This window comes from Neovison vison, chromosome 10 (genome assembly GCF_020171115.1).
Source record: "Neovison vison isolate M4711 chromosome 10, ASM_NN_V1, whole genome shotgun sequence".
Taxonomy (NCBI): domain Eukaryota; kingdom Metazoa; phylum Chordata; class Mammalia; order Carnivora; family Mustelidae; genus Neogale; species Neogale vison.
Window position 1 is genome coordinate 3,907,196 of NC_058100.1, and position 24,599 is coordinate 3,931,794.

Below are 24,599 nucleotides of genomic sequence, written 5' to 3' on the forward strand. Positions count from 1 at the left end.
CCATCATTCCCTGGTTGTGTTGTGTGGGGAAAAGAGCTTGGATGGACTTCGCTCACGTGGAGAAAGTCTCTCGCTCACAGGTCGATTGGAAAGGTAAATGGGAGCATACATACCCATCGCTTATCACAGTCCTCGTGGCTCATCAGGGCACAGTAGTATCGTTCTTGGCAGAGTGGAGGAATGGGAGCTGTCGGGAGGTAGAGGAAGCATCACGTGCAGATGCTGGAAGCATGGGGCGGTGTGAATGGGTCGCTCCCGCGGAGGCTTGATGCGCGTGAGAGGGGATGGGGAAATTCGGCTGCAGAGGGAAAAAACGTGTTTCACAGTAACCTACTTTACATCAGAAAGAAATTGGGTCTTCACTGTAAAAAGTGGGTAAATAACTGAGAGGTTTTCTGTAAAAGAAATTATTTGGGGGCGCCCGTAGGGCACAGCAGGTTAAACGCCAGACTCTTGTTTTCTGCTCCGGGAGTGAGGTAGTGAGGCTTTCCCGCATATCCTTCCTCAAGGATGGTCTGTTTAGTGCGACTGCTCGTGGTGTCCAATACGGAGATGATGGAAAGGACCACTTTCCAGGGACACTGCAGCTCCTACAGATGCTTAAAATATAATAATAAAAAAAAATACTTAACTTGAGGACAGTAGGTTTGGTTACTAAGATCCAATGGCCAAAATTCCTATAAAACACAACTTACCAAAATGCCTCATAAAGAAACGGAACATCGGAATGTCCCTATATCTACACAAGGAAATTCATTTGTAATAAAAATCTTTCCACAGTAAAAGCTCTGGGAATAAACACTTGATGATTCTATCAAGCGACTAAGGAGGAAGTATTTATTATTGATCTTAGACACATGCTTTTAGAAATGCCAATATCACCATCATACCCAAATCAGATAAAGATCAAGCAAAAAGAGACATAGAAGCCAACATCCTTCATGAAAGTAAATGTAAACATACTTTCTTAAATCCTTAAAAATTGAATCTAGCAATATGTAATAAACGATAGGGAGCCCTGGGACCCTGTGCTTGAACTCAGGGATGCAACACTGATGCCACACACGTAAACCTCTATCATGCTTTGCGTTTCCGTGGAAGGAGACACTGACTGCCCCAGGACAGCAAGCTGTTTGGGTGACCAGTGGTCCTGTGAATTCATAAATCAAGCCGGCCAAGGCTTCCACTCTGGCAGGCTTCCTTCCAGCTCTTGAAGATAAGGATATTGCCGCTCTTCCCAGACTCCTTTGCTACAGCGGCCCTAACAAAATATACAGACTGGGGGGTGGGGGTGGGGGGCTGCTTACACAGCAGAAATCTATTTCCTCAGTGTTCTTGAGGCTGGAAATCCAATATCAAATTGTCAAAGGTTTGCTTCCTCCTGAGTTCCAGTTCGCAGGCCATCACCTCACTGTGTCCTCACACGGTGTTCCCTGCTTTCTGGGTAGGTTAAAACCTCCTCTTTTTAGAAAAGCACCAGTCCCATTGGATTAATGCCCCTCCTTTAGGACATCACCTTAACTTACCTGCCTCCTTAAAAGCCTGATCTCCGACCAAATACAGTCACGGGGGGTGGGGGTGGGACTTCAACACATGAATTTGGGGGAACACAGTTCAGCCTATACCCTCCCTTTCTGTTTCTTTCTCTGAGATGCAAACTTTGTCACTAAGCTTTCCTCCATGAGCCCAGTGTGGATTTGAGAAGGCCTAATTGTGGTTTTCTGATGTAATTGTTCTTTTGCTTACTTCTGCTTTTCTCCTTAGATTCTCTCTGCTGTCTCCTAGATTGATAGATTAGGGTGCAGGTTGACTAACATTTTTGTTTTTCTATAAAGAGCCTAGAGTGAACCCTAGGCTCTGTGGCTGGTCTGCTCCACAGTGGCACCATGAAGACAGGCATAGACCATGCATAAGTAAATGAGCATGTCTGTATTGCAATAAAGCATTACTCACAAAAACAGAGAGTGTGTTAGCTTTGGCGCACAGGACTCCAATCCAGTGGGGACTTCTCCTGAAGATTTTGACTATGTGAATTAATCCTTCAGGTAATGAAGAGTCATGTAAGTGTATCTGTTCTCTGTATCAAGAGTTCTTCTACGTTCTACTAGGGAGCTTTCTGCACAACGGCACAAATATCAATTGTTTGACTACTGCTTATTAGGAAAAATGCACATTTTTAGCATTCCTTTGTTTCATCTATTAAAATTCCACTTGCACTGTATGAATTATGGGGCATTGCTCTGAATTGTCCTTACTGAAGACAGTAATCCGTGTTTACACACCAGAGTCCCAACCAAGGACATTATTCCACCTGATGACAAGAAAAAGAGCAGGAAAATAGCCTGATATGGTCATTCCCATATGATCTCTGATCTCTAGGATGGGGACCTCTCTGACCTCCCTAATGTCCCTCTTCACGCATTACCTTAAGAGCAGCTCCACGGATCCATAAAAGCTACCACCTGCAGCAAAGAAGGAGGGACACCCACGTGTGTTTGTGGACATCTCGCCAGATCCCCTTGCCTTCCCACGACTTACTCACACTTTGGTGGAGTTTTCAGACGCTCCCACCTCTAGACTTCAGCTATGCACTCCACGACTATCGTTTGAATTAAAACAATCACTTTCTTCCCTTTAGATGACCTCGGATCACCCACCAGAACCAGCTGTCCTTCAGGACCCTTTTCCAGCCATGGCTCCATCCTACTTGCAGATCAGCGGGGGGTTACAACCATCAGGTCAGCCAACAGGCACCAGTTATTCAACACGTGAGGGTTCACGGTGCTCTGGAGTACATCCACTGTCCTTCACGGAAACAACACTGCACAGCGAGAGGTTTACCAAGTCCCGCAGTCCAGAGGTTCAGTGTTTTCCAGAAACTGCAAGGGCTTATGCTGTCGAGATAGGAGCTGACAGCCCACCTGTGTCTTTTTCCACGAATAGCGCAGGAAGTGTGTGTGATCATTAATTTGACCAGTGAGGTAAAGTAGCCAAGACACAGCCGAGAGGGCCGCCTCTCTGACGAAGAACTCACACATTGGTAATGACCTTCTACTTCTGCCAAGGTCCGGGTATGTCAGTTACTAGCTGGGTGAATGCTTCAGGCACTAGTTAAACCGAGAGTGATTTCCTAGCTGACCTACCCTCTTCCAGGAGGTACAGTCAAGGGTGAGCAGAGAGACATGCCTCTTCCAGCATCTCCTCCTGCCACTCTGAGAACAGGAAGCAAGGGATAAGCAGTCCGGTGACTCATCCTAACTTTTCTTACATTTGAGCATCATCCACGGGAATACAGGTCTCTGAGGACCCACCCGCAAGTGTGCTGGAGTTGTAATGTTGGCACTCGGCCATCTACTGACATTTGTAACGAAACACTCAATTATACCTTTGCTATCATCTTTCATTTTGATTAGGCACATACAGGAAGGAAACTGTTGATCTTCTCTGACTAAGGAAATCGAAAGCTAAGAGCCTCGGAGGGAGGAGTCTCCACATTGTGTTGCAACTTCTCCATCCAGGGGGCCGTGCCGGGTGAGGAAACCTCCGCCCACCGAGTTTTCAGGGACTCCACTAGCGCCATCTGCGCTTGCCAGCTTTCCAAATACTTCTTTTCCCTCCGCCCTCCAGGAGGTCATCACACCCTGCGGTTCATCCTCTGAAGGCTTTGTCGACTTATCTTCCTCCTCAAACAACATAAGCAGAGATTCCTGAGTTTCTGAAGAAGACATCAGGATCCAGACTCGTGGAGATTTTCAGCAAGGTGAGGCTTGTGGCTTTCTGCAGTCAGCTGTGGGCACCTGCTGGCTGAACCCAAGACAACCGGGGAATAGGCAGGGGTTAGTGTATGAAGAATTGGGGTAGGGGGCTGGTGTCAACTATAGTTGGGGACATGAAAACATTAGTAGCTTGATTCTAATCCTTTACTACCTAGACAAGGAGCAGGCATGTTTATACCACCACAGCTGACACCTGAATGAAAGGAGGTGCATTTTGACTGTGGAAAACTTTAAAATCTATTCCGCGGGTGACTACTGGCACCAGTTACATTAGAAAAAGGGTCTGGTTTTCTTCCCTCGGTGGTGTTCAGGAAGCTCTTGGTAACCTTGGTACAGTTCTGGTCAGAAGTCAAGTTAGGAGCACAAGGAAACTATCAGAACATAATAATAAGTAAAAAAAATACATCTGGATTTAAAGCTGCATTGTGGGGGCACCTGGGTGGCTCAGTGGGTTGAGCCTCTGCCTTCAGCTTGGGTCATGATCCTGGGGTCCTTGGATCGAGCCCTGCATCAGACTCTGCTCTGCAGGGAGCCTGCTTCCTCCTCTCTCTCTCTGCCTGCCACTCTGCCTACTTGTGATCTCTGTTAAATAAATAAATAAATCTTTAAAAAAAAAAAAGCTGCATTGTGGTCTTACCCTGATTTTAGAAGACACTCACACACACATATACATGCACAGAGCAGAAAAAGTTTCACTTCCCTAGACACAGTTATGCAAAAACATGTTTACCTCTAGTAAGGCAGTTTAATTTTTATATTATACTCCAGATTGTACCACCAGAGCTGTTTTTCCAGTTCCTTTTAGCACTACTGCCTGCCTTCCTGAAAATTACTGATTTTTTTCCTAGTGGCAAAGTATAGGGAAAGAGGAGGAGAGTTAGCTACAAACAGAGTTTCAGAACTGTTGAATGACTTTCTGTACGACCTGTATAACAATATTTCCTATGTGCTTGATCAGAGTGTGAGATTTTTAATGCTGATTTTGGAATCTTATGTATGTTACATAAACCTGTCGGTTATGCTTATTAATAATGTTAGTCCTATTTCCTAAGTCTCTACTGAATTTTTTACCTTGTTTATTTAGTAATTAAGAGATATGTTAAAATCTCCTACCATAGGGGCTCCTGGGTGGCTCCGTGGGTTAAAGCTTTTGCCTTCAGCTCAGGTCATGATCTCAGGGTCCTGGGATCGACCCCTGCATCAGGTTCTCTGCTCCGTGGGGAGCCTGCTTCCTTCCCCCTCTCTCTGCCTGCCTCTCTGCCTACTTGTGATCTCTGTCAAATAAATAAAATCTTAAAAAAAGAAATCTCCTACCATAAAATTGTGAGGTTTTTGTCCTGTAGTTCCCTCAAATTTATATATACAATAACATAATGTACATTACTTATGTAATTATGTATAGATGTACACATGTATATAAAAGTGTGTGTGGATGAGTGAGGAGTCACATGCTACATAATAACACAAATGCAATTTCTATATTATAATATGTCAATCATGTTATAAGATATATTATGTAATATTTGTAGCATTATAAAGGAATATAAAGTAGCAATAACATATATTTACTATTAGCAGGTAAATGCATAATGACAACTGTTTTGTTTCCCTAGGAGGTCAGCCTTTACGGTTGTCTTGCACTCTGGGGATACTTTTCATCTTCAGGTCTATTTCAAGCAACACTAGTATAGATAAACTGGGTTTTCTTTTAGTTACTCTTTGCATGATAAAGTATTTTTCTTTCATTTTCCCACATTTAAATGATCTTTTGTTAATACTCTATTGGCAGATTGCATAAATGCATTTTCCCCCGCAAATGCAATTTGACTAAATTTGTCACTTACCCGGGTAGGTCATTTATGGAGATGCTGTCTCTCTTGTCTTCGGTCAGGGCTGTATTCGTGTGGAAGGCCTACGTACACCAGATCAGGCTCAGTTCCTGCTCTTACTTACCTTTGGGCTTGTGGTATTTTTGGTGTCGAATATTTCCTCCAATAGATGTCTCTGTATAGGACTTTATTTTCTAAACTACCAAGGCCTTGAATATCAGAGAATAGTTTCTGAGACCCTCACATTTAAATATGATTTGGGCTAGCTTAAAATTCACCTTTTAAAATTATTTTGCCCTCAAGATACATAGACAATACCTCTTCTGATACCCCTGGTACTACATATGTTTTGGAATTCAGAATTGGGGCATTTTAGAAAGGAAAGGCTATTTAACACACCTACTTTAAATACTGTAATACTAGACACCATAAATACATATATATATGTATAAATATATATATATATATATTTTTTTTTTTTTTAAGAGAGAGATCACAAGCAGGCAGAGAGGCAGGCAGAGAGAAAGGAGGAAGTAGGCTCCCCGCTGAGTAGAGAGACTGATGTGGGGCTCGATCCCAGGACCCTGAGATCACGACGTGAGCCGAAGTCAGAGTCTTTAACCCACTGAGCCACCCAGGTGCCCCAAATACACTAATATTTTAACAGTAAAAGTTAGGAATGTTCAGTTAGGTGGAATGAATAAAGAATAAACATTGTCTCCTGTCACCTCATATCTGGTTTTATTTTGCAAATAAATTATGTTGTCACACACTCACTCACACACACACACACACACACAAAACACAAAAGTTTCATTTTAAAAATTACTCGATTTTGAAATAGATAATGGAACTTGGATGAGTACTACATGAAAACTGACCTTATTTTCCTGCGGTGGCAGCTTTGCTTTGAACATCAGTTTCAATCTTACCCTTGAGTCTTTACAGGGGACCCGCTCTTTGTCTCTGGAAGCTTTCAGAGTTTTTAACTTTGTTTTTAATAATCTTCAATTCCCCCATAATCTATCTTGAGGTTTTATCCTTCACTCTAGGGGCCTGATGAATCTGGACATGCTCACATTCTCTCAAGGAGGAATAATTCTTAGCCCTGGGAATCTGAACATACTAATTATACAAAAATCACACAAACACGCTGTCCCTAAATGAAAAGAATTTATGACTTTGAACAGAAAATTGGAATCCCTACCATGTACTGAGTTCCATGGGGGAAGTACACACGGTGATAAAGAGACGCAGAGGATGACACCCAGGCCCAAAACGGGACTCTGGTGGGTTTCAGGAGACAAAGCCTCAGTGGAGCCTTGAAGGCTGTAAGGAGGTGGCAGGAGAAAGAGAAGTGAGGCCGGCTCTTTGGGAAGCAGGGAGGGGATTAGCAGTCACGAAACTCGGGAAGCAGGGAGGGGATTAGCAAAGTCACGAAATTTGGGAAGACAAGGTATATTGTGTATTTCTGGAACATATGACATACAAAATACAAAAGCTACAGATGTAAAAATGATGCAGATTATTCAAGGCTTTCCAAGGTAGGCTAAAAAGCAAGACGTTTTTCCAAAACCAAAATGGGGAACTGTTGGAGGATGTCAACTGGGATAAAAATGGGGCTCTCTAGGAGGGAGCCGGCTCTCCAAGAAGAACTAATAAGAGGCATTCAGCCTAGAAAGGTAAAATCAAGCAACTGTAGAAATAACTTCAGCCAATAACTGCTGGGTGCCTGCTCTAGCAAGAAAGTAGAACTCCAGCAAAACAACTACTAAATAGTCCTGATCTATTAGGACTGTGACTCTGACCCCTACAGCCCACACTCCACACAGGGTATTAACTGCCTCTTTCCAGACCTCCTGCCACCACACCCACACCAACCCCACCCAACTCAACTATCATTACTAAAAGGAAAGAATTTCTTAGAAGTCCCGAATAAAGCAGTTCTCAACCCATTTCCCACAGTGACACACCTGGAAATTAAGTTCCTCTTTGTCACATACACACGCAAGGACAACGCCTTGGCATGGGTGCCTCCCTCACACAGACACAACCGAACTTTTTTAAACCATCCGGATGAAGGTATAACACCGTACGGTGTTTTTCTCTTTCAGGCTCAGCCACACCCGGAGAGATGGGGAGTGACTACAAGAGAATTATTCTGCTGAAGGGACTGGAGGTCATCGGCGAGTACCAGTTCAGCATAGTCAAGTCCCTGCTGGCCCGCGATCTGAGACTCACCAGAAAAATGCAAGAAGAGTATAACAAGGTCCAGATTGCGGACCTGATGGAAAGAAAGTTCCCAGGGCCTGCCTGTGTGGACAAGCTAGTAAATCTGTTCAAAGACATAGAAGGGCTTGGAGAGGTTGTTAAAACTCTTAAAAATGAGAAGAAAAAAGGTAATGGGCAGGAGCCCTCACTGTCAGGGTCCGGGCTCCCCACATCGGAGGGAGCCCTGGAATTGGCACAGCTCAGTGATCCCTTTCCCAGTTTCCAAGTGGGTAGCTGAGACGAGGGAGCCCTTCAGACACCAACAACTTGACAGTGTAGACAATCCCTTTACTCTCAAGAGGTCCACTATATTTTACAGGGCGTATTTTGGGGGTGTGGGTAAAGAAAAAAGCAGAAAGAGTTGATGAGAAAGGCAGAGGCTTCTACATATTACAAACGTTGAAGAGGGACAAAGAAAAATTAGGAAAAATCGAAAGATTTAAAAATTCTTCATTCAGTCCGTATGGTGCTCTATTACATTATTTACGTCATCATTACTATGTTCTTTAGCAAGATACATGACTAAAAGTTACTAAAAGTTATGAAACATGACTAAAAGTTACTAAAAGTTATGAAACATGACTAAAAGTTTCTTGCTAAAGAATATAACTTTTTTAAAAGAAAAAGCTAATTCTCAGAGATGTGAAGATTTTGCCTCCTCTAAAATCACTGGATCCTAAAAATATTTTAAAACTTTAAGTCCAGTATCACCAACTCATCATATCACCAATTAGATCAGATTTTCCTTCTCTGGTTTCTGTAATTCAAACAGACGTTCCATAGGAGTTAACCCACCACATGCATTATGAAAACTGCAGATTCTTTTTTTTTTTTCAAGATTTTATGTATTTATTTGACAATGGGAGAGGGAGCAAAGCAGGGAGAGGAGCAGAACGAGAAGCAGGCTTCCCTCTGAGCAGGAGCCTGTTGAGGGGCTGGATCCCAGGACCCTGGGACCATGACCAGAGCCAAAGGCAGACACTTAACGGACTGAGCCACCCAGGTGTCCTAAAACTACAGATTCTTAAAAAGAATGCATAGGATAAGGTGGGAAAGGGGTTTGACTGAGGTACCTGGGAGTGCAGGGGATTGGAGGGGTGTGCTCATGTACCTGGGGGAGAAAGGGAACTGGCCTTGTGAGTCTGCACCTCTGCTCTGGTCAGCGGGCTGATGCAGGAGGGGAGCACACCAGCATCCCCAGACCCACAAACAGAAGCTGAGAGGACACAGGAATGGAAGTGCTACAGCTGCCCTAGACCAGCTCCTGGGATTCATCATGTTGTTTTTAACTGCTTTAGTTATGAGGCAAAGCGGAGCAAGAGGGAAAGATCCCATGAAGAAAAGAAGGCAGGATTCCCCCAGAACCGATGGATCCACATCTACCATGAATGAAGCTTCGGGATCAGTCCATGACACAGTCAAGTCCAAGGTAGGATGGAGAAGGGCCCATGGAAGAAGCTTCTTCTAGGCTCTATCACTTGTTACCTTCTTATGTACACCAAGTGCTTTACTCATTCCTCAACTTGCAAATACAAGAATCGGGAAAAAGGGATTCCAGGAGCAGAGTGAAAACAAGGTTCAGAGGCAGCACACTCATAGTTATGATCACCCATGATGTTTCGGAACTGTGTGCACATCACAAATGTGGATACGTCCCCATGAAGGAGATGTGGAGTCATGACCCGTCCTTACCTGTGCACAAAATTGGAAGTCACTCTAGGAGAGTAGCTTGCCAAGCCTGCTCAAAGAGACAAAAATTCAAACATAAATTTTATAAATTCCGGTACAGCATTCTTCCCAGGGATGAGGAGGGTTCCCAGGCTCTTGTATGAATCAATTATGTGTATGGGCTACCTGCTTTACCGTCATCTCTTAACGGGATTGAATCCAAGTACCTCCTGGATTTCATGAACACAGAAATGTTGACATAATTAGAAACTAGTAATAAAAACTTGATTTGCTCAGTAGTAATGATGTGTTTCATCTAATATTGGAAACCATTAACCAGGGGTGAAACTTACTTTCAGAAAAAGAAAAGCAAAACAACACAAGAAGATGAATCTGTGAGGACCCAACCAACCCAGGAACAGAGTCTGCTTCCAGGACCATCTGCAACCAGCACACAGTCAACTTGTAGCTACCCTCAGACTCCTCAGATGCCCCCACCGATCCCAGGCAGCAGTTCTGCAACTAAGGTACCATCCCCCTCTTCCCATGCTTGTACCCCTTCACAACATGCTACAAGACTTTCCATGACCTTGAGAGACCTTCTCAGTCATTCTCTACTATGTATAAATTCCCTAAATACCAAAAATCACCCCTTAGTTTGCCAAGTGCAGCCACTGAGATTTTGTTGTATTACACGTCCTTTGCTACTTGCAAGGTATGCATTTTGACATAATTCCGGATCTCAAGAGGTCTACTGGCTTGGTCCAGTAGTAGGGGTGGGAAGTGGACAGACAATTGGAGATGAACATTAGAGGATGCTTATCCCTTCTGTTCTTCATTCAACCATTTCTTCTTGATTTACTGGCCATTCTTCTGGACTCGTGTCCTACATGCAGTGCTCCTTCCCATGTTAGCTATGTGAATACATGCTACTTCTGTGATTTGGAATTCATTGCTCCTATCTTTGCACTGGCCCAGGGACAGCTCCTTTCAGATACCAGCCTGACTGTTTTCCTCTGGCAAGACTTCCCCAACGCCCGATGACAATACATCACATCTTCCTACTGCTCCCTTTCATGGGTCCTTTTATCTTTCCTACCCAGCATTTGCAATCATTATATGAGTCTTACGCTCTCTTTTCTTCCTGGACAATAACCTCATAAACACAGGACAAGGGTGGGCAGGTGAGTGCTACAAACATGCATCCCCTCCTCCGCATCTGCCTCTGTGCCGCCATGACATGGCCCCTGCGGTTGCCAGCACTCAGATGTACAATGTCCATTCTGTGACAAGTGCACACGCAACCTGAGGGACGGACAAAATTTCTCAAATTCTATCTTCTTATTCTTGCTGTTGTCAGCCCCTATGACTCATACTCCCCCTACAGTCTCTCCACAACTAACTTACAGGATGGAACTAGACACTTGTACCTGTGACCTTATCAAGTCATTGGAACCTCAGCTCCCCATTTTCTCTGCTATGACAATGACATAGATGCCCATCTTAGGACAACTCCACTTTGGCCATGCATATTGGCTTGGAAAGGACACTTTATATGTCCCCATCTGCCTATATAGGTGACATGGTCATTTCTTCACACATAAGAATCCTCCTGCTGCCCTGAAACCGCCTTGGAGCACAGGGACCCCAGGGGCCTCCTCCACCCCCTCAGGCTCTTACACCTACACACCCTAGAGCTGCCATTCCTCCTCTGGGGTCCAGTCTCCTACACGAGATGCCTGTAAAAAGGTATGCTTCACTAGATGAACAGGAAAGTCTTGCTGTGGCTCATCACGGGGTCTCCCAAGGATTTTCTCTAAGGTGTGGGCTCTCTTTATTCTGTTGCCTCAAAACAAGACACAGACAAATATTGCCTTTGAGACCTACTGCTCTGTCTCTCCTGAAGCAAACAGCTCAGACCATCCTCTCTGCTGAATGGGACAGGGAGATGAGGGAAGTAAGTTCTGGGAAAATGGACAGTTATGATTTTTAAACATTGTCCAATCAGAAAGTATAATTCTGCATCCAAATCTATTATTCAGATAGAAGCTTTCAGTATAAATAATTTTAGGAGAAGCTTCCAAAAGTTCTTCTCCACGAATTTAAATTACTACATGTGACAGAAATAGAGAAGCTTCTTTTTAAATTTAAATTTGATTAGCCAACATTTGCTACCTCATTACTTTCATATATAGACTTCAACAATTCATCAGTTGTACCTACAAGTACAACTGTACCTACAAGTTGTACCTACAAGTAGAACAACCAGTACTCATCACATCTTATGCCTTCCTTCATGCCCATCACCCAGTGCTCCCCCCACCCACCTCCTTTACAGCAACCCTCAGTTTCTTTCCTATAGTTAACAGCATCTCATGGTTTGAGTCCCTCTCTACTTTTTTTCCATTCCATTCCCCCCGCCGCCTTCCACTATGAGCATCTGTGCTGTTTCCTGTATCCCACATACGAATGAAACCATAAGATACTTGCCTTTTTCTGATTGACTTATTTTGTTCAGCATAATACCCACCCATTCCATCCATTTTGGTGTAAATATTAAGAATTTATCTTTTGTGATGGCTGAATAATATTCCATTGTATATATCTATGCCACATCTTCTTTATCCATTCATCTATTGATGAATATCTTGGCTCTTTCTACAGGTTGGCTATTATGGATATTGTTTCTATAAACATTGGGGTGCATGTGCCCCTTCAGATCACTACATTTGTATCTTTGGGGTAAATACCTAGGAGTGCAATTGCTGAGTCATAGAGTAGCTCTATTTTCAACTTCTGGAGAAACCTCCAGACTGTTTTCCAGAGTGGCTGCATCAGCTTGCATTCCCCTCAATAGTGCAGGAGGGTTTCCCTTTCTCTGCATCCTCATCAACATTTGTTGTTTCCTGACTTGTTAATTTTAGCCATTCTCACTGGTATGAGGTAATGTCTCTTCAGGATTTTATTTGTATTGGGAAAATATTTCTCATGCATGGAGAGGGTCACACACAAAGCATGAAAAATTTGCGGATCTCAATGGAAATACAAGCTCCCTGCATAGACATGAAGTGCTAACAACAATCTTGACACATCTTTGTATTGAAAATTTAGTGACTGGATTCTAGAAATTGTGCTTCCTGTATGTGAACTCATCTTTCCTTGATGGACCACTTATCATTTATCACTCGCATGCTATTGCTAGTCCTGATTCACCAATGGGAAAAATGAGGATTTAGAGGTTCACAGCTTTCTGGAAGGGCCACCCAGGCAGTGAATGTCAGAACTCAACACTTGAACACTTAGTGGTCATGACTGAGCCTATGGTAGGTGGGTGGGTGTTACAATATTTTTGAAGTTATTTTTTAAAATTGATGAATAGACAGGGGCATGTCTGGACATTGTTTCCATAGCCCAGGCTCTGAAAGCCTTCTAATGAGGAAAGAGGTCTTGACAGCATGGGGGAAATGGCTGGTTGTGCATGGTGGATGGTCTGAGGTTTCTCTAATCAGGAAGCTGTATGGAAGAGGAAGCTATTTCCAGGAGCTCCCCCATGCACAGCTTCATCAACTAGTTAAGCCTTGTGAATTAGACAAATGAATCCTAAAAGTAGCAGAGATGTGGCAAACTTATATTGGACATAGAATGGTACAAAAGGGCTTTCATTAGTAAAAGTAATGGTAGTCAAGGGCAAAGATTTTACTGACACTTCCTGCCCTTACTAAACAATTATGAAAACCCAGGTACTGGGAATGGCCTGGGTGAATTCCTCCATGAGCCTGTGTGTTGCTGAGATCTCTGAGGGATTTGGTTGCTTGGTCAGGATCCTGCCTCTAGAATTATGAATCCAAGGGAATCTTTCTGGGATGATAAACAAAGCATCTAAATGGATAAAGTTGGGATGTTCTAGACCCAAAGAACAGGGGATGGAAACCAATATGCTGATCTGCAACAGGTGCAAGGAAATAAAGACCTGGCTAATAAAACATCCTTCATCCCAGTCGGTGTTCTTCTGAGACCTGCTTCCCTTAGAACCTGGGAGGACTTTCTATCAGTCCATGAATCCAGTGTTCTCCTGAGGAAGAGCATAGATAGGCCAGTCAGCTGCAGAAGTAGAACAGAATTCCACTACAGAGCAATGAAATTTGAATTATCTGACTTGTTTAAATTTGCAGAGTGACATGGGAAATCCTTGTTGGTTTCTGAGCTGGGGGGATGTTGGAGATATCTACATATGTGCTTTAATTCCAGAGTGAAGATACTGCTCTGTGTTAGGCAGAGAAGGGGAGAGACAGACAGAAAGAGAAGGAGGGAAAGTGAAGGAGGGAGAGATAGGAACAGAGAGAGAGAGAAAGAGATGTTCTGGGTTATTTGATACTGAAAACCATTAACCGGGGGGGAAATCTACTTTCAGAAAAAGAAAATGAAAACTACACAAAATAATGAATCTATGAGGACCCAGCCAACCCAGGGACAGAGTCCGCTTCCAGGACCTCCTGCAACGAGCACACAGTCCACTTGTAGCTACCCTCAGACTCCGCAGATGCCTGCACCGATTCCAGGCAGCAGTTCCACAACCAAGGTACCACCACGCTCTTCCCACCACCTGTACCCCTCCACACATGCTACAAGACTCACCGTGACCTTGAGAGAGTTTCTCAGGACTTCCATACTCTGTATAAATTCCCTAAATAACAACTACCACTCATTAGTTTATCAAATGCAGACACTGAGGTTTTGTTGTATTGCACGTCCTTTGCTACTTGCAAAGTCTGCATTTTGACATAATTCCTCATCTCAGGAGGTCTACCAGCTTGGTCCAGGAGTAAGGGTGGGAAGTGGACAGACAATTGGAGATGAACATAAGAGAATAGTTTTGTTACGTTGGTTAGCCAACGTAGAGTACATCGTTAGTTTTTGATCTAGTGTTAAGTGACTCATTTGTTGTGTAGAAAACCCAGTGCTCATCACAACAGGAACCCTCCTTCATGTTCCCTACTTTGCCTTCCATTCATCTCTTTCTTCTTGACTTACTGACCACTCTTCTGGGTTCATGTCCAGCCTTCAGTGCTCCCTGCCATGTTAGCTGTGTGCATATATGCTATTTCTGTGACTTGGAATTCATTGCTCCTATCTTTACACTGGCAAAGTGACACCCCCCTTCAGACACCAGCCTGACTGCTCTCCTCGGGCAAGTCCACTCCGACACCCCAACCACAATACATCACTTCTTCTCACTTCTCCCTTTCATGGGTCCCTTTATTTTTCCTGCCTCCACTTTCAGCCACTATAATGAGCCTATGTTCTCCTTTCTTCTGGAACAAAAACCCCAGGTTGGCTATATAAGAGATGATAGAGAAAGACAAGTGGAGATGTGAGTGAATCAACTCCTTCATAGTGCCTCTGTGGCACCATGACATGGACCGAGAGGCTGCCGGAGATCTGGGGTACAATGTCCATTCTGTGGTGAACACGCAGCCAACCCGTGGGATGGCAAAGCAGCATATTACTCACAGTCTGTCCTCTAATATAGTATGGTTCCCCACCCAAGTGCCCCCTGACCCAGACTATAACCAGCCCCCAACACACACACATAGCAGTTGAGGACAGACTCTCTAGGGACAAGGTTTCTCAGGTTCTGTCTTCTTATTCTTCCTGATGTCAGCACCCATAATTCATATTCCCTCCACAGTCTTTCTGAGGCACACTTGTGGGATGCAGCTAGCAACCAGAGCCCATTGGCCTCCAGGCCAAGGGGCGATGCCCGAGACCTTATCTGGTCATTGAAACTTCAGCCCCCATCTCTCTGCTATGACAATGGCATAGCTGCCCATTTCAGGAAAACTCTACTTTGGCCGTGCATACTGGGTTAGAAGCGACACTTTCCGTGTCCCCATCTGCCTGTACAGGTGACATGGTCATATCTTCTCATATAAGAATTGTTCTACTGCCCTGAAACATCCTTGGAGAACAAGGACCTCAGGGAGGTCCCTCCATCTCCTCAGCCTCTTACACCTACACACCCCTGGGCTGCCGTTCCTCTTCTGGGATCCGGCCACCTGCAAGGGACAACTGTAAAAAGGATGTCTGACTGTTCACTCTATGCTTCATTAGGTGAGCAGGAAAGCCTTTCTCTAGCTCGTCACGGGGTCTCTCAAAGATTTTCTCTAAAGTGTGGGTTGTTTGTTCTGTTCTCTTAAAACAAGACACAGACCAGTATCACCCTTGAGACCTGCTTCTCTGTCTTTTCTAACGTGAACAACTCAGACCATCCTCTCTGCTGAATGGGGCAGGGAGATGAGGGAAGTAAGCTCTGAGAAAATAATTCATTTAGGATTTTTAAACACTATCCAATCAGAAAGCATATTTCAGTATCCAAATCTTGCTATTAAGATAATAGAAGCATTTGGTTTAACTGATTTTGGGAGAAGCTCACAATGTTCCGCACAAAGAATTTAAATGACTGCATGTGGCAGAAAGAAATGGAGCAGCTTCTTTAGTAAAGCAGTCCCCACGCCTTTGAGAGGGTCACATACACAGGCTGAAACATGTGCACATCAGAGTGGAAATACAAGCTCCCTGCACAGACATGGGATGCTAATAACAGTAATGACATTTCTGTGTACCGAACATTTAGGGACTGGATTCTAAAATCTGTGTGCTTCGTGTATGAGATCCCATCCTTCCTTATAAAACCCCTTGTCATGTGTCACTCAGATGCTATTGCTAGTCCCGCTTCACCAATGAGAAAAGTGAGGTTTGCAGAGCTTCACAGCTTTCTGCAAGGGTCACCCCGAGAGAGAAATTCAGAATTTTACACTTGAACACTTATCGGTAACTGAGTGCATGGTAGGTGTGTGGATGTTATAATATTTTTTACCTTATGTTTTTTAAGTTGATGAATAGATGCTGTCATGATTGGATGTTGTTTCCAGAACCCAGGCTCTGAACACCATCTACTGAGGAATGAGGTTCAGGGAGGTGGGGGGGGGGTCCGCTTTTCCTCTAATCAGGAAGCTTAACGGAAGAGGAAGCTATTTCCAAGAGCTCCCCCATCCACAGCTTCGTCAACAAGTGACACATTATGAATTAGACAAATGAATCCCAGAAGTGGTAGAACTGTGGCAAACTTAGATTGGACGTAGAATAGTACACAAGGGCTTTCATTAGCAAAAGTAGTGGTAGTCAAGAGCAAAGTTTTTACTGACACTTCCTGCACTTGCTAAACAATTACAAAACCCCAGGTCCTAGGAATGGCCTGGGTGAATTCCTGCATCAGCCTTGTGTTGCTGAGATCTCTGAGGGATTTTGTTGCTTGGTCAGGATCCTGCCTCTAGAAATATGAATCCAAGGGAATCTCTTGGGATGATTAAAGAAAAAAGCATCAAATGGATGAACATGGGGTTTTCTAGACCCAAAGAACGGGGGATGGAAACCGATAGACTTATTTGCCACAGATGCAAGGAAATAAAGACCTGGCTAATAAAACATCCTTCATCCCAGCCGATGTTCTTCTGAGACCTGCTTCCCTTAGAACCAGGGAGGACTTTCTATCAGTCCATGAATCCAGTGTTCTCCTGAGGAAGAGCATAGATAGGCCAGTCGGTTGCAGAAGTAGAACAGAATTCCACTACAGAGCAATGAAATTTGAATTATCTGACTTGTTTAAATTTGCAGAGTGACATGGGAAATCCTTATTGGTTTCTGAGCTGGGGGGATGTTGGAGATATCTACATATGTGCTTTAATTCCAGAGTGAAGATACTGCTCTGTGTTAGGCAGAGAAGGGGAGAGACAGACAGAGAAGGAGGGAAAGTGAAGGAGGGAGAGACAGGAACAGAGAGAGAGAGACATGTTCTGATTTATCTGATACTGAAAACCATTAAGCATGGGGAAAAAACTACTTTCAGAAAAAGAAAATGGAAACTACACTAAATGATGGACCTAAGAAGACCCAGCCAACCCAGGGACAGAGTCCGCTTCCAGGACCTCCTGCAACGAGCACACAGTCCACTTGTAGCTACCCTCAGACTCCGCAGATGCCTGCACCGATTCCAGGCAGCAGTTCCACAACCAAGGTACCACCACGCTCTTCCCACCACCTGTACCCCTCCACACATGCTACAAGACTCACCGTGACCTTGAGAGAGTTTCTCAGGACTTCCATACTCTGTATAAATTCCCTAAATAACAACTACCACTCATTAGTTTATCAAATGCAGACACTGAGGTTTTGTTGTATTGCACGTCCTTTGCTACTTGCAAAGTCTGCATTTTGACATAATTCCTCATCTCAAGAGGTCTACCAGCTTGGTCCAGGAGTAGGGAAGTGGGCAGGCAATTGGAGATGAGTATAAGAGGATGTTTATCCCCGAAGTTCTCCATGCAGCCATTTCCTCTTAGCCTCCTGACCACTCTTCTGGATTCATGTCCAGCATTCAGTGCTCCCTCCCATGTCAGCTGTGTGACCACACGCTATTTCTGAGATTTGGAATTCATTCTTCCTATCTTTTCCTGGCCTAGAGACACCCACTCTTTAGACCCCAGCCTGACTGCTCTCCTCTGGCAAGCCTTCCCCGATGCCCTGACAACAATATGTCACATCTTCCCACGGCTCCTTTTCGTGAATCCCTTTATTTTTCCCGCCCAGCTTTCGAAAATATTATAATGAGCCCATGCTCTCCTTTCATCTTGGACAATAAGCGAGGATGATAGGGAAAGGCAGGTGGAGATGTGAGAGCATCATTTCTTCCCTGGCCTGCCTGTGTGCTGCCCTGACATGGCCCCAGTGGCCGCCAGCACTCAGGGGCACAATGCCCATTCTGTGTCGAATACACAGGCAACCTAAAGGAATGGCACAGCAGCATATCAGTCACTGACCTCTAGTGTGGTTTATTACCCCTCCCAAGCTGTCCCCTGACCCAGGCTGTACCCTGCCCCCAGTACACACATAGCAGCTGAAGGCAGCTTCCTATGGACACATTTTCTCAACTTCTGTCTTTTTCTTTTTCTTTTTTAAGATTTTATTTATTTTTTTGAGAAAGAGTGTGTAAGAAGTGGGAACAACAGGGGTAAAGGGAGACTCGGTCTCCCCACTGAACAGGGACCCTGTAGGGGCTCAATCCCAGGACCCTGGGATCTTGAACTAAGCCAAAGGTTTATCCTTAACTGCCGAAGACACCCAGGTGTCCCTCAAGACTTATTCCTGCTGTTGTCAGCACCCATAACTCATATTCCCTCCACAGTATCTCCAAGACCTTATGGGATGGAGCTAGTAACCCTGCCTATTTGTCTCCAGGTCAGGCGGCCATGCCTGTGACCATATCTGGTCATTGGCATCTCAGCCTCCTGTTTCTCTGGCGTGACGGTGACGTAGGCACCCATGTCAGGACAACTCTAACTTCTCCATGCATACTGGCTTGGGAGAGATTCTTTCTACGTCCCCACCTGCCTGTACAGGTGACACGGTCATTTCTTCTCACATGTGAATTCTTCTGCTGCCCTGAAACATCCTTGGAGTACAGGAACCCCAGGGAGGCTCCTCCACCCCCTCACCCTCTTAAACCTACACACCCCTGACCTGTCATCCCTGGGGTCTGGCAACTTGCATGGGATGCCTCTAAAAAGGGTGCTTCTCTTCACTCTATGCTTCATTAGGTGGGCAGGAAAGCCTTGCTCTGGCTCATCATGGGGTCTCCCAAGGATTTCCTCCAAGGTGTGGGCTCTGTTCTGTTGCCTTAAAAGCAGACACCGACTAATATTACCCTTGAGACCTGTTGGTATGACTCTCCTGAAGCAAACAACTTTGCACAGACCATCCTGTGTGCTGAATGGTTCATGGAGATAAGGGATATAATCTCTGGGAAAATGATCAGTTATGATTAAATATCATCCAATCAGAAACTATATGTCAGCATGCAAAGGCTATTATTAAGAGAGAAGCTTTCAGTTTAACGGTTTTTTGAGAAAAGCTCACAAAGTCAGCTTCTAGAAGCTTCAGCAACCAGCCCAGGCCCAAATGCAAGTCCTCCGTGCATCCCGCAGATGCTGCCAAAAACCCCACCAGCAGTTCCTTTACCAAAGTATCCGGTGCCTGTTTCCAGTATTGTCCTTCCTTGTTAGCTGATGTCAAGGATCAACAGAACCGAGGAAGGGATTCTTAGTAACCCCCAACTGCATATAATTACTTCTTTATTTAAATCACTCATTTATTTACTTATTTACTGAGTGTGTATTTTAAGATCCCACCTACATCCAAATTCCTCTTATTATGGTCCCCCTCTGCATTAAAATAACCTAAGAGCCAGTGGACAGCTAATAATCCTTATTCCACATGGGATATAATTGGTCATTTGTTTGATTTTATTTTTGTGTTTCCCTCAATACATAACAGAGACCACTTATTGTGGAAAAGAGCGTAGAAATACAGAGTCAGAGCAATATCACCCATTCTTCCTCCCCCATTTTTATTACATAAATAATATTATCTTAGAAAATTTAGGAAACCAAGATGCACAGACAAAAATAAGTAAAATTTTATTATCTGATCTCTCTTACATCAAACGTCACATTTTGAAAATAGTCTTTCTGATTTTACCCTTTGTTATGTATGCACAAAGAATATCATTCTGTCACATGACATATATTTTTCTATAATCCAATTTGAGGAATTTTTTGTCACTTAATATGCTTTAAAGTGCTATTTAACTCAATGAATGTAGATTTAAATTCTTATTTTAACGTATAAGAAAAATTACATGGTTATTCCATAAATTAGAAAAATAACTGTATTATTTGACTTTAGGTTATTTCCAGAATTCCTCAGACCTGCAATGAGCAAAAGAACACATTTCCATTAGATATGCATGCGTCAGGGTAGATCCATCATCGTCTTCCAGGTCAGATCACAAGAAGCATTGCTGGTCTGTGGTATAGCCGCTCGCGGCTTTGTATGCAATCCTGGCTCTTCTACCTTGGTCCTTGCCTTCAAACTTCCGTTTACAGATCGATAATACCCTCTAATTCCAAGTGCTCTCCTGAAACTCTGACGTGATTCAGGCCACTCGGGAGATAGGATGTCAGAGAAGTTCCCCTGACGCTTGGCTTCTCCACTGACATGCACCTCAGGGTCCTGCCATGATTCCAACAGAACAGTGTGGTCCAGGGGGCAATTATTCTCCTCCTTTACCCTTCTAAGGGCTTGGCTGAGACCCCTTTAATAGGAGACAGATTAATAAGAGAAAAGCAAGCAGAAGTTTGTTATAATAAATATGCTTCACATATACCTGGGAGAAACCAGGGAAAAAGTAGTAACTCCTTGAGGTGGCCGAAACTACCCACTGAAACACCATCTTCAGCTAAAGACAAGAGAAAGGAAGGTGTGGAGACCACATAGGGAGGTTACCAGGAAAAGGGGATAAACAGGGCGTTTGTTATGCAGATTTCGGTAGGTGGTTTTTCCTCATAAGATTTTCTTGTGATTTAGAGGTGTCCTCTTCCTGGTGGAGAGAGAGAGAGACACTCTTATAAATGCATGTTCCTTACAGAAGGGCAATTTCTATTCTCTTTGTAGAGCTTTTCCTAAATCTGCTATTTTTCTAAATAATCAGTTTAATATAATTCTATGCCAAGGAAGCATATTTTCAGATGGCTCATTCTGCTACTCTTCAAGAGCCTGGAGCCAGGACATTTCCAAATTAGGAAAGTTCATGAGATTCTCCAGTACTTGTTTAACCTCTTTTTAGCACAGCACTTCTTGGAAAAGGATTAGTGGTTTCTGTCTTTTATTGCGACATCTACTGGAATTGATTCCAGATGAAATCAGTGGTTTCTGACTAGAGCCCTTCCCACTGTCAGTGCTGTTAAGATGATTTATTTTCTTCCCTATTTATAGCTGTGCTATAAATATATATACTGTGCTCATTAAACTGAGTTGATTAGTAAATTAAGATGATATATTCATGGTCATCTCTACTGGGAACCCCTTCATGACAACATGGCTATTGCCTACTTCCTCTACACATGACAGAACTCTCCTAGGAGAAATACATTTCATCTTGGGTTAATCACTTTTAGAGAAAAATATTATTCCTCTCAAACTCATAAAAGGATGAAAAAAAAAATAAAATTACGTTTAACTCTTCTCCATGCCTTTCATGGGCTACATCATACCAGATTGGCCATTTCTGCCTAGCTCGTTTTTCTCCCAAACCCATCCAATCAGGTATTTCTGGAGTCTCAAAATTGAGCGTAGGTGGCTCTCACTAGAAAGTGACTGTTTTCCCTTTCCTAACGGTGCCTCTTTTTGGTGTGTACTTCCAAGTAGAAACCAAGATTGAAGGCTGTACCCACAGAAGCTTCCATAGAAGAGGGTTTCCAGAAGGGCCCCAAGGAAGTGATGGTGTTGAAAGCAACAGAACCATTTACATATGATCCCATGAAAGCAGAGAAAAAGATGTTCCATGCCACCGTGGCTACTGAGAGCCAATTCTTCCAAGTAAAGGTTTTTCATGTCAGCCTGAAGAATAAGTTCATCCCAAAGAATATCATCGCCATATCAGATTACCATGGTCGCAATGGGTTCCTGGAGCTGTATGGTACCTCTCGTGTGTCTGATGTCAATTCTGACCAAAAGATGGAAATCTCAAGCAGACTAATCCAAAATGCAAAAGCAACTCCTAAAATCAATACTCTTTACTCACAAAAGCCAGGAACATTTGTGAGTGGGATATATCAGGTGCATAAGGTAAGCCCAACACCATTGATTTGTACTATTTCTTCTGCAACCCCAGAGTTTGAAGATCTGGATTTGCCAAGTAGAGTCTGGTTAACTTCTGAAATATACGAACTCAAGGGCTCACTGACCTGTGTAGTTGGGTAGAAGCTTCCCACTTCAGGATATGGCCTAGAAAAACTCCTCATGATCTGCTTCCCAAGGTAATGCCATGCAAACTCTACAGAAAGATATTTCCCAGAATCCTTGGCATTTATCAGATATAATGATAATTATATCCAATATATTCCAAGGAGAATTCTCTGGACAAAATATTTTAAGCTATTTTTTACCCCTCCTTCTGGACCCCTGTCAGAGACAAAAGTATACACCCACAGCCTGTGTTTCTCATAGATGTGGAAATCTGATCCAGTTCTCAGGAGAAGGGCATTGCTTTTCTTTTGTAGAAAAACGTGTTGAGTGAGAACATCATTTTGTATGAAATACAAGATAATACGGGGAAGATAGAGGTCTTGGTGTATGGACGACTGACCAACATCAACTGTGAGGAAGGTGATAAACTCAGACTCATCTGCTTTGAACTCAGCACAGATCCAAGACAGCTGAGATCTGTAATTCACAGTTTCATCAAGGTGGGAACTTCTGGGGAATATCATTTTTCCAATATAGAAGACTTTAAGAAAACCAGATTGACTGTCCTTTCCATCATTCTTTCTTTAAGAGAGAGAGAGCGAGAAAGAGAGAAGGAGATTTTTAATCACTTTGAAGAGAGAAACCTCAGAGAGGCCTTCAAAGTACAGAAAATTAGCTAAGTATTATAGAGTTGGTTGAATGTATCAAAGCAGAGAGATTATTTAGTAAATTTGGGCTTCATTAAGGCAGATTTATTTCAAATCCTGGCTCTGTGATTTCCTAACTGGCTAGTGAACTTAAATACCAGAAACCTTATGTTCATCATCTATGATATGGGGAGAATATCCTCTATCCCAGAGGATGTTAAACAGAGCTCATACCAGACCTAAATGATCAAGAGTGCCCCCTGAATATCTCAAAACACAAAGTTACCAGCCTTTAGTGAGATATACAGATCGGTCTACACAGACAGAGGACATTGGTACTACAGGACTAAGTCCACGCTCTTCATCACACACATGCATGAGGGATTGTGGGAAGATCACCAAAGGATAATACTGGAATGAAACAGGTCATTACAAAAGTTGATGCCTCCAGACACACAGCAGTTCCACACTTTTAGGTCTCTCCAGTTCTGAGGCCCTCAAACTTCCAGCCTTTCCCTCATCGCCTCACTTTCCTCCTACTCATTTTCCCAGTGAGAACCTTCCCCTCAGCTCTTGGCCTTGGGTACACCTGCTCCCTCCTCTCTTCTGCCCTGTCCACATGCACTCATGCTGCGTGTGAGTGACTACCTCATTTCATGGTCTCAACCAAAGTGGGTGGGGTGACTCAAAGGACAGGAATTCGTTGAAGGAGAGAAGTGAGAGCAAGAGCCTCACTTGGAGAGGAGAGAAGGAATGTAGCCAGTGGCTGGGAGAAAGAGTCAGTGCAGGGAGAAAGATAGAATCAGTTGCATCTCAACTGTTTTATCACCATCTCTTTCCTCTTTAAGGTCATCAAGCCCAGGAAAAACAAGAAACAACCACTCGGTCCTGATTCACATATGAAAATCTCACTGTAATATCCTTCTAAAAACCTGGATGCCATTAACAATGATGCTATGGAGGTAAAATCTAAGTATAGAAAAAAAAAAAATACATACATATATATGAGAGAAGTTCAAGATACACCAGCATTAATTCTGGGGAATAGAGTGGTAATGGGTACTTTTTATTTTATTTTTTATACTTTTATACTTTCCGGTGTCTGTGACCATATTTTGCATGTATAATTTTTATAACTTGGAAAAAATAATAAACTTTTTTTTTATTGTAAAGGAATTCTATAATTCTAGAGGAGTCTAACTCTTTGGTGTGTTGCTTCAAAGCAAATCATCTGTGGTTTGCAGATCAGGCTGAGCCCCCCAAATCCCAAGCATTATTTGCATTTATACTCTGGGTGTGATCTTAACAAGTTGAGGCTGGGGTCAAGAATAGGCATGTTGGACGGGTTGTGCCCTGCTCAGAGAAGGCCAACTGAGAGCCCACGTCAGCCCAGAAACCCTCTGTGCTTTGTTTGCCAAGAGCTGTGTCTTAGGGAAGGATTGCTTTAGCTCAGAACATATTTCCTGGTTCTCATGCTCCTCAAAGGTGGACTCCATCAGGAAGTTGCCCCAGGCAAAGATCTACATCAAGCAAGCACTGAAGAATCC

The 24,599-nt window shown here is 43.5% G+C and overlaps 1 protein-coding gene across 3 annotated transcripts; it reads left to right on the forward strand.

Moving 5' to 3' along the window:
• Positions 1 to 3,586: 3,586 nt before the first annotated feature.
• On the forward strand, positions 3,587 to 24,228 carry LOC122918330 (gamma-interferon-inducible protein 16-like). 3 transcript variants are annotated; one of them, XM_044266650.1, is made up of 9 exons: positions 3,587 to 3,760; positions 7,720 to 8,004; positions 9,175 to 9,305; positions 9,904 to 10,071; positions 13,956 to 14,123; positions 17,451 to 17,618; positions 21,866 to 22,285; positions 22,720 to 22,905; positions 23,901 to 24,228. In XM_044266650.1, exons 2-9 carry the CDS (start codon positions 7,740 to 7,742, stop codon positions 23,967 to 23,969), a joined length of 1,575 nt encoding a protein of 524 aa, XP_044122585.1. In that variant the 5' UTR covers positions 3,587 to 3,760; positions 7,720 to 7,739; the 3' UTR covers positions 23,970 to 24,228. The 3 variants fall into 3 exon arrangements, with proteins under 3 accessions (XP_044122585.1, XP_044122586.1, XP_044122588.1); XM_044266651.1 differs by lacking the exon at positions 17,451 to 17,618; XM_044266653.1 differs by lacking the exon at positions 3,587 to 3,760 and having other exon boundaries at positions 7,791 to 7,874.
• Positions 24,229 to 24,599: the final 371 nt, after the last annotated feature.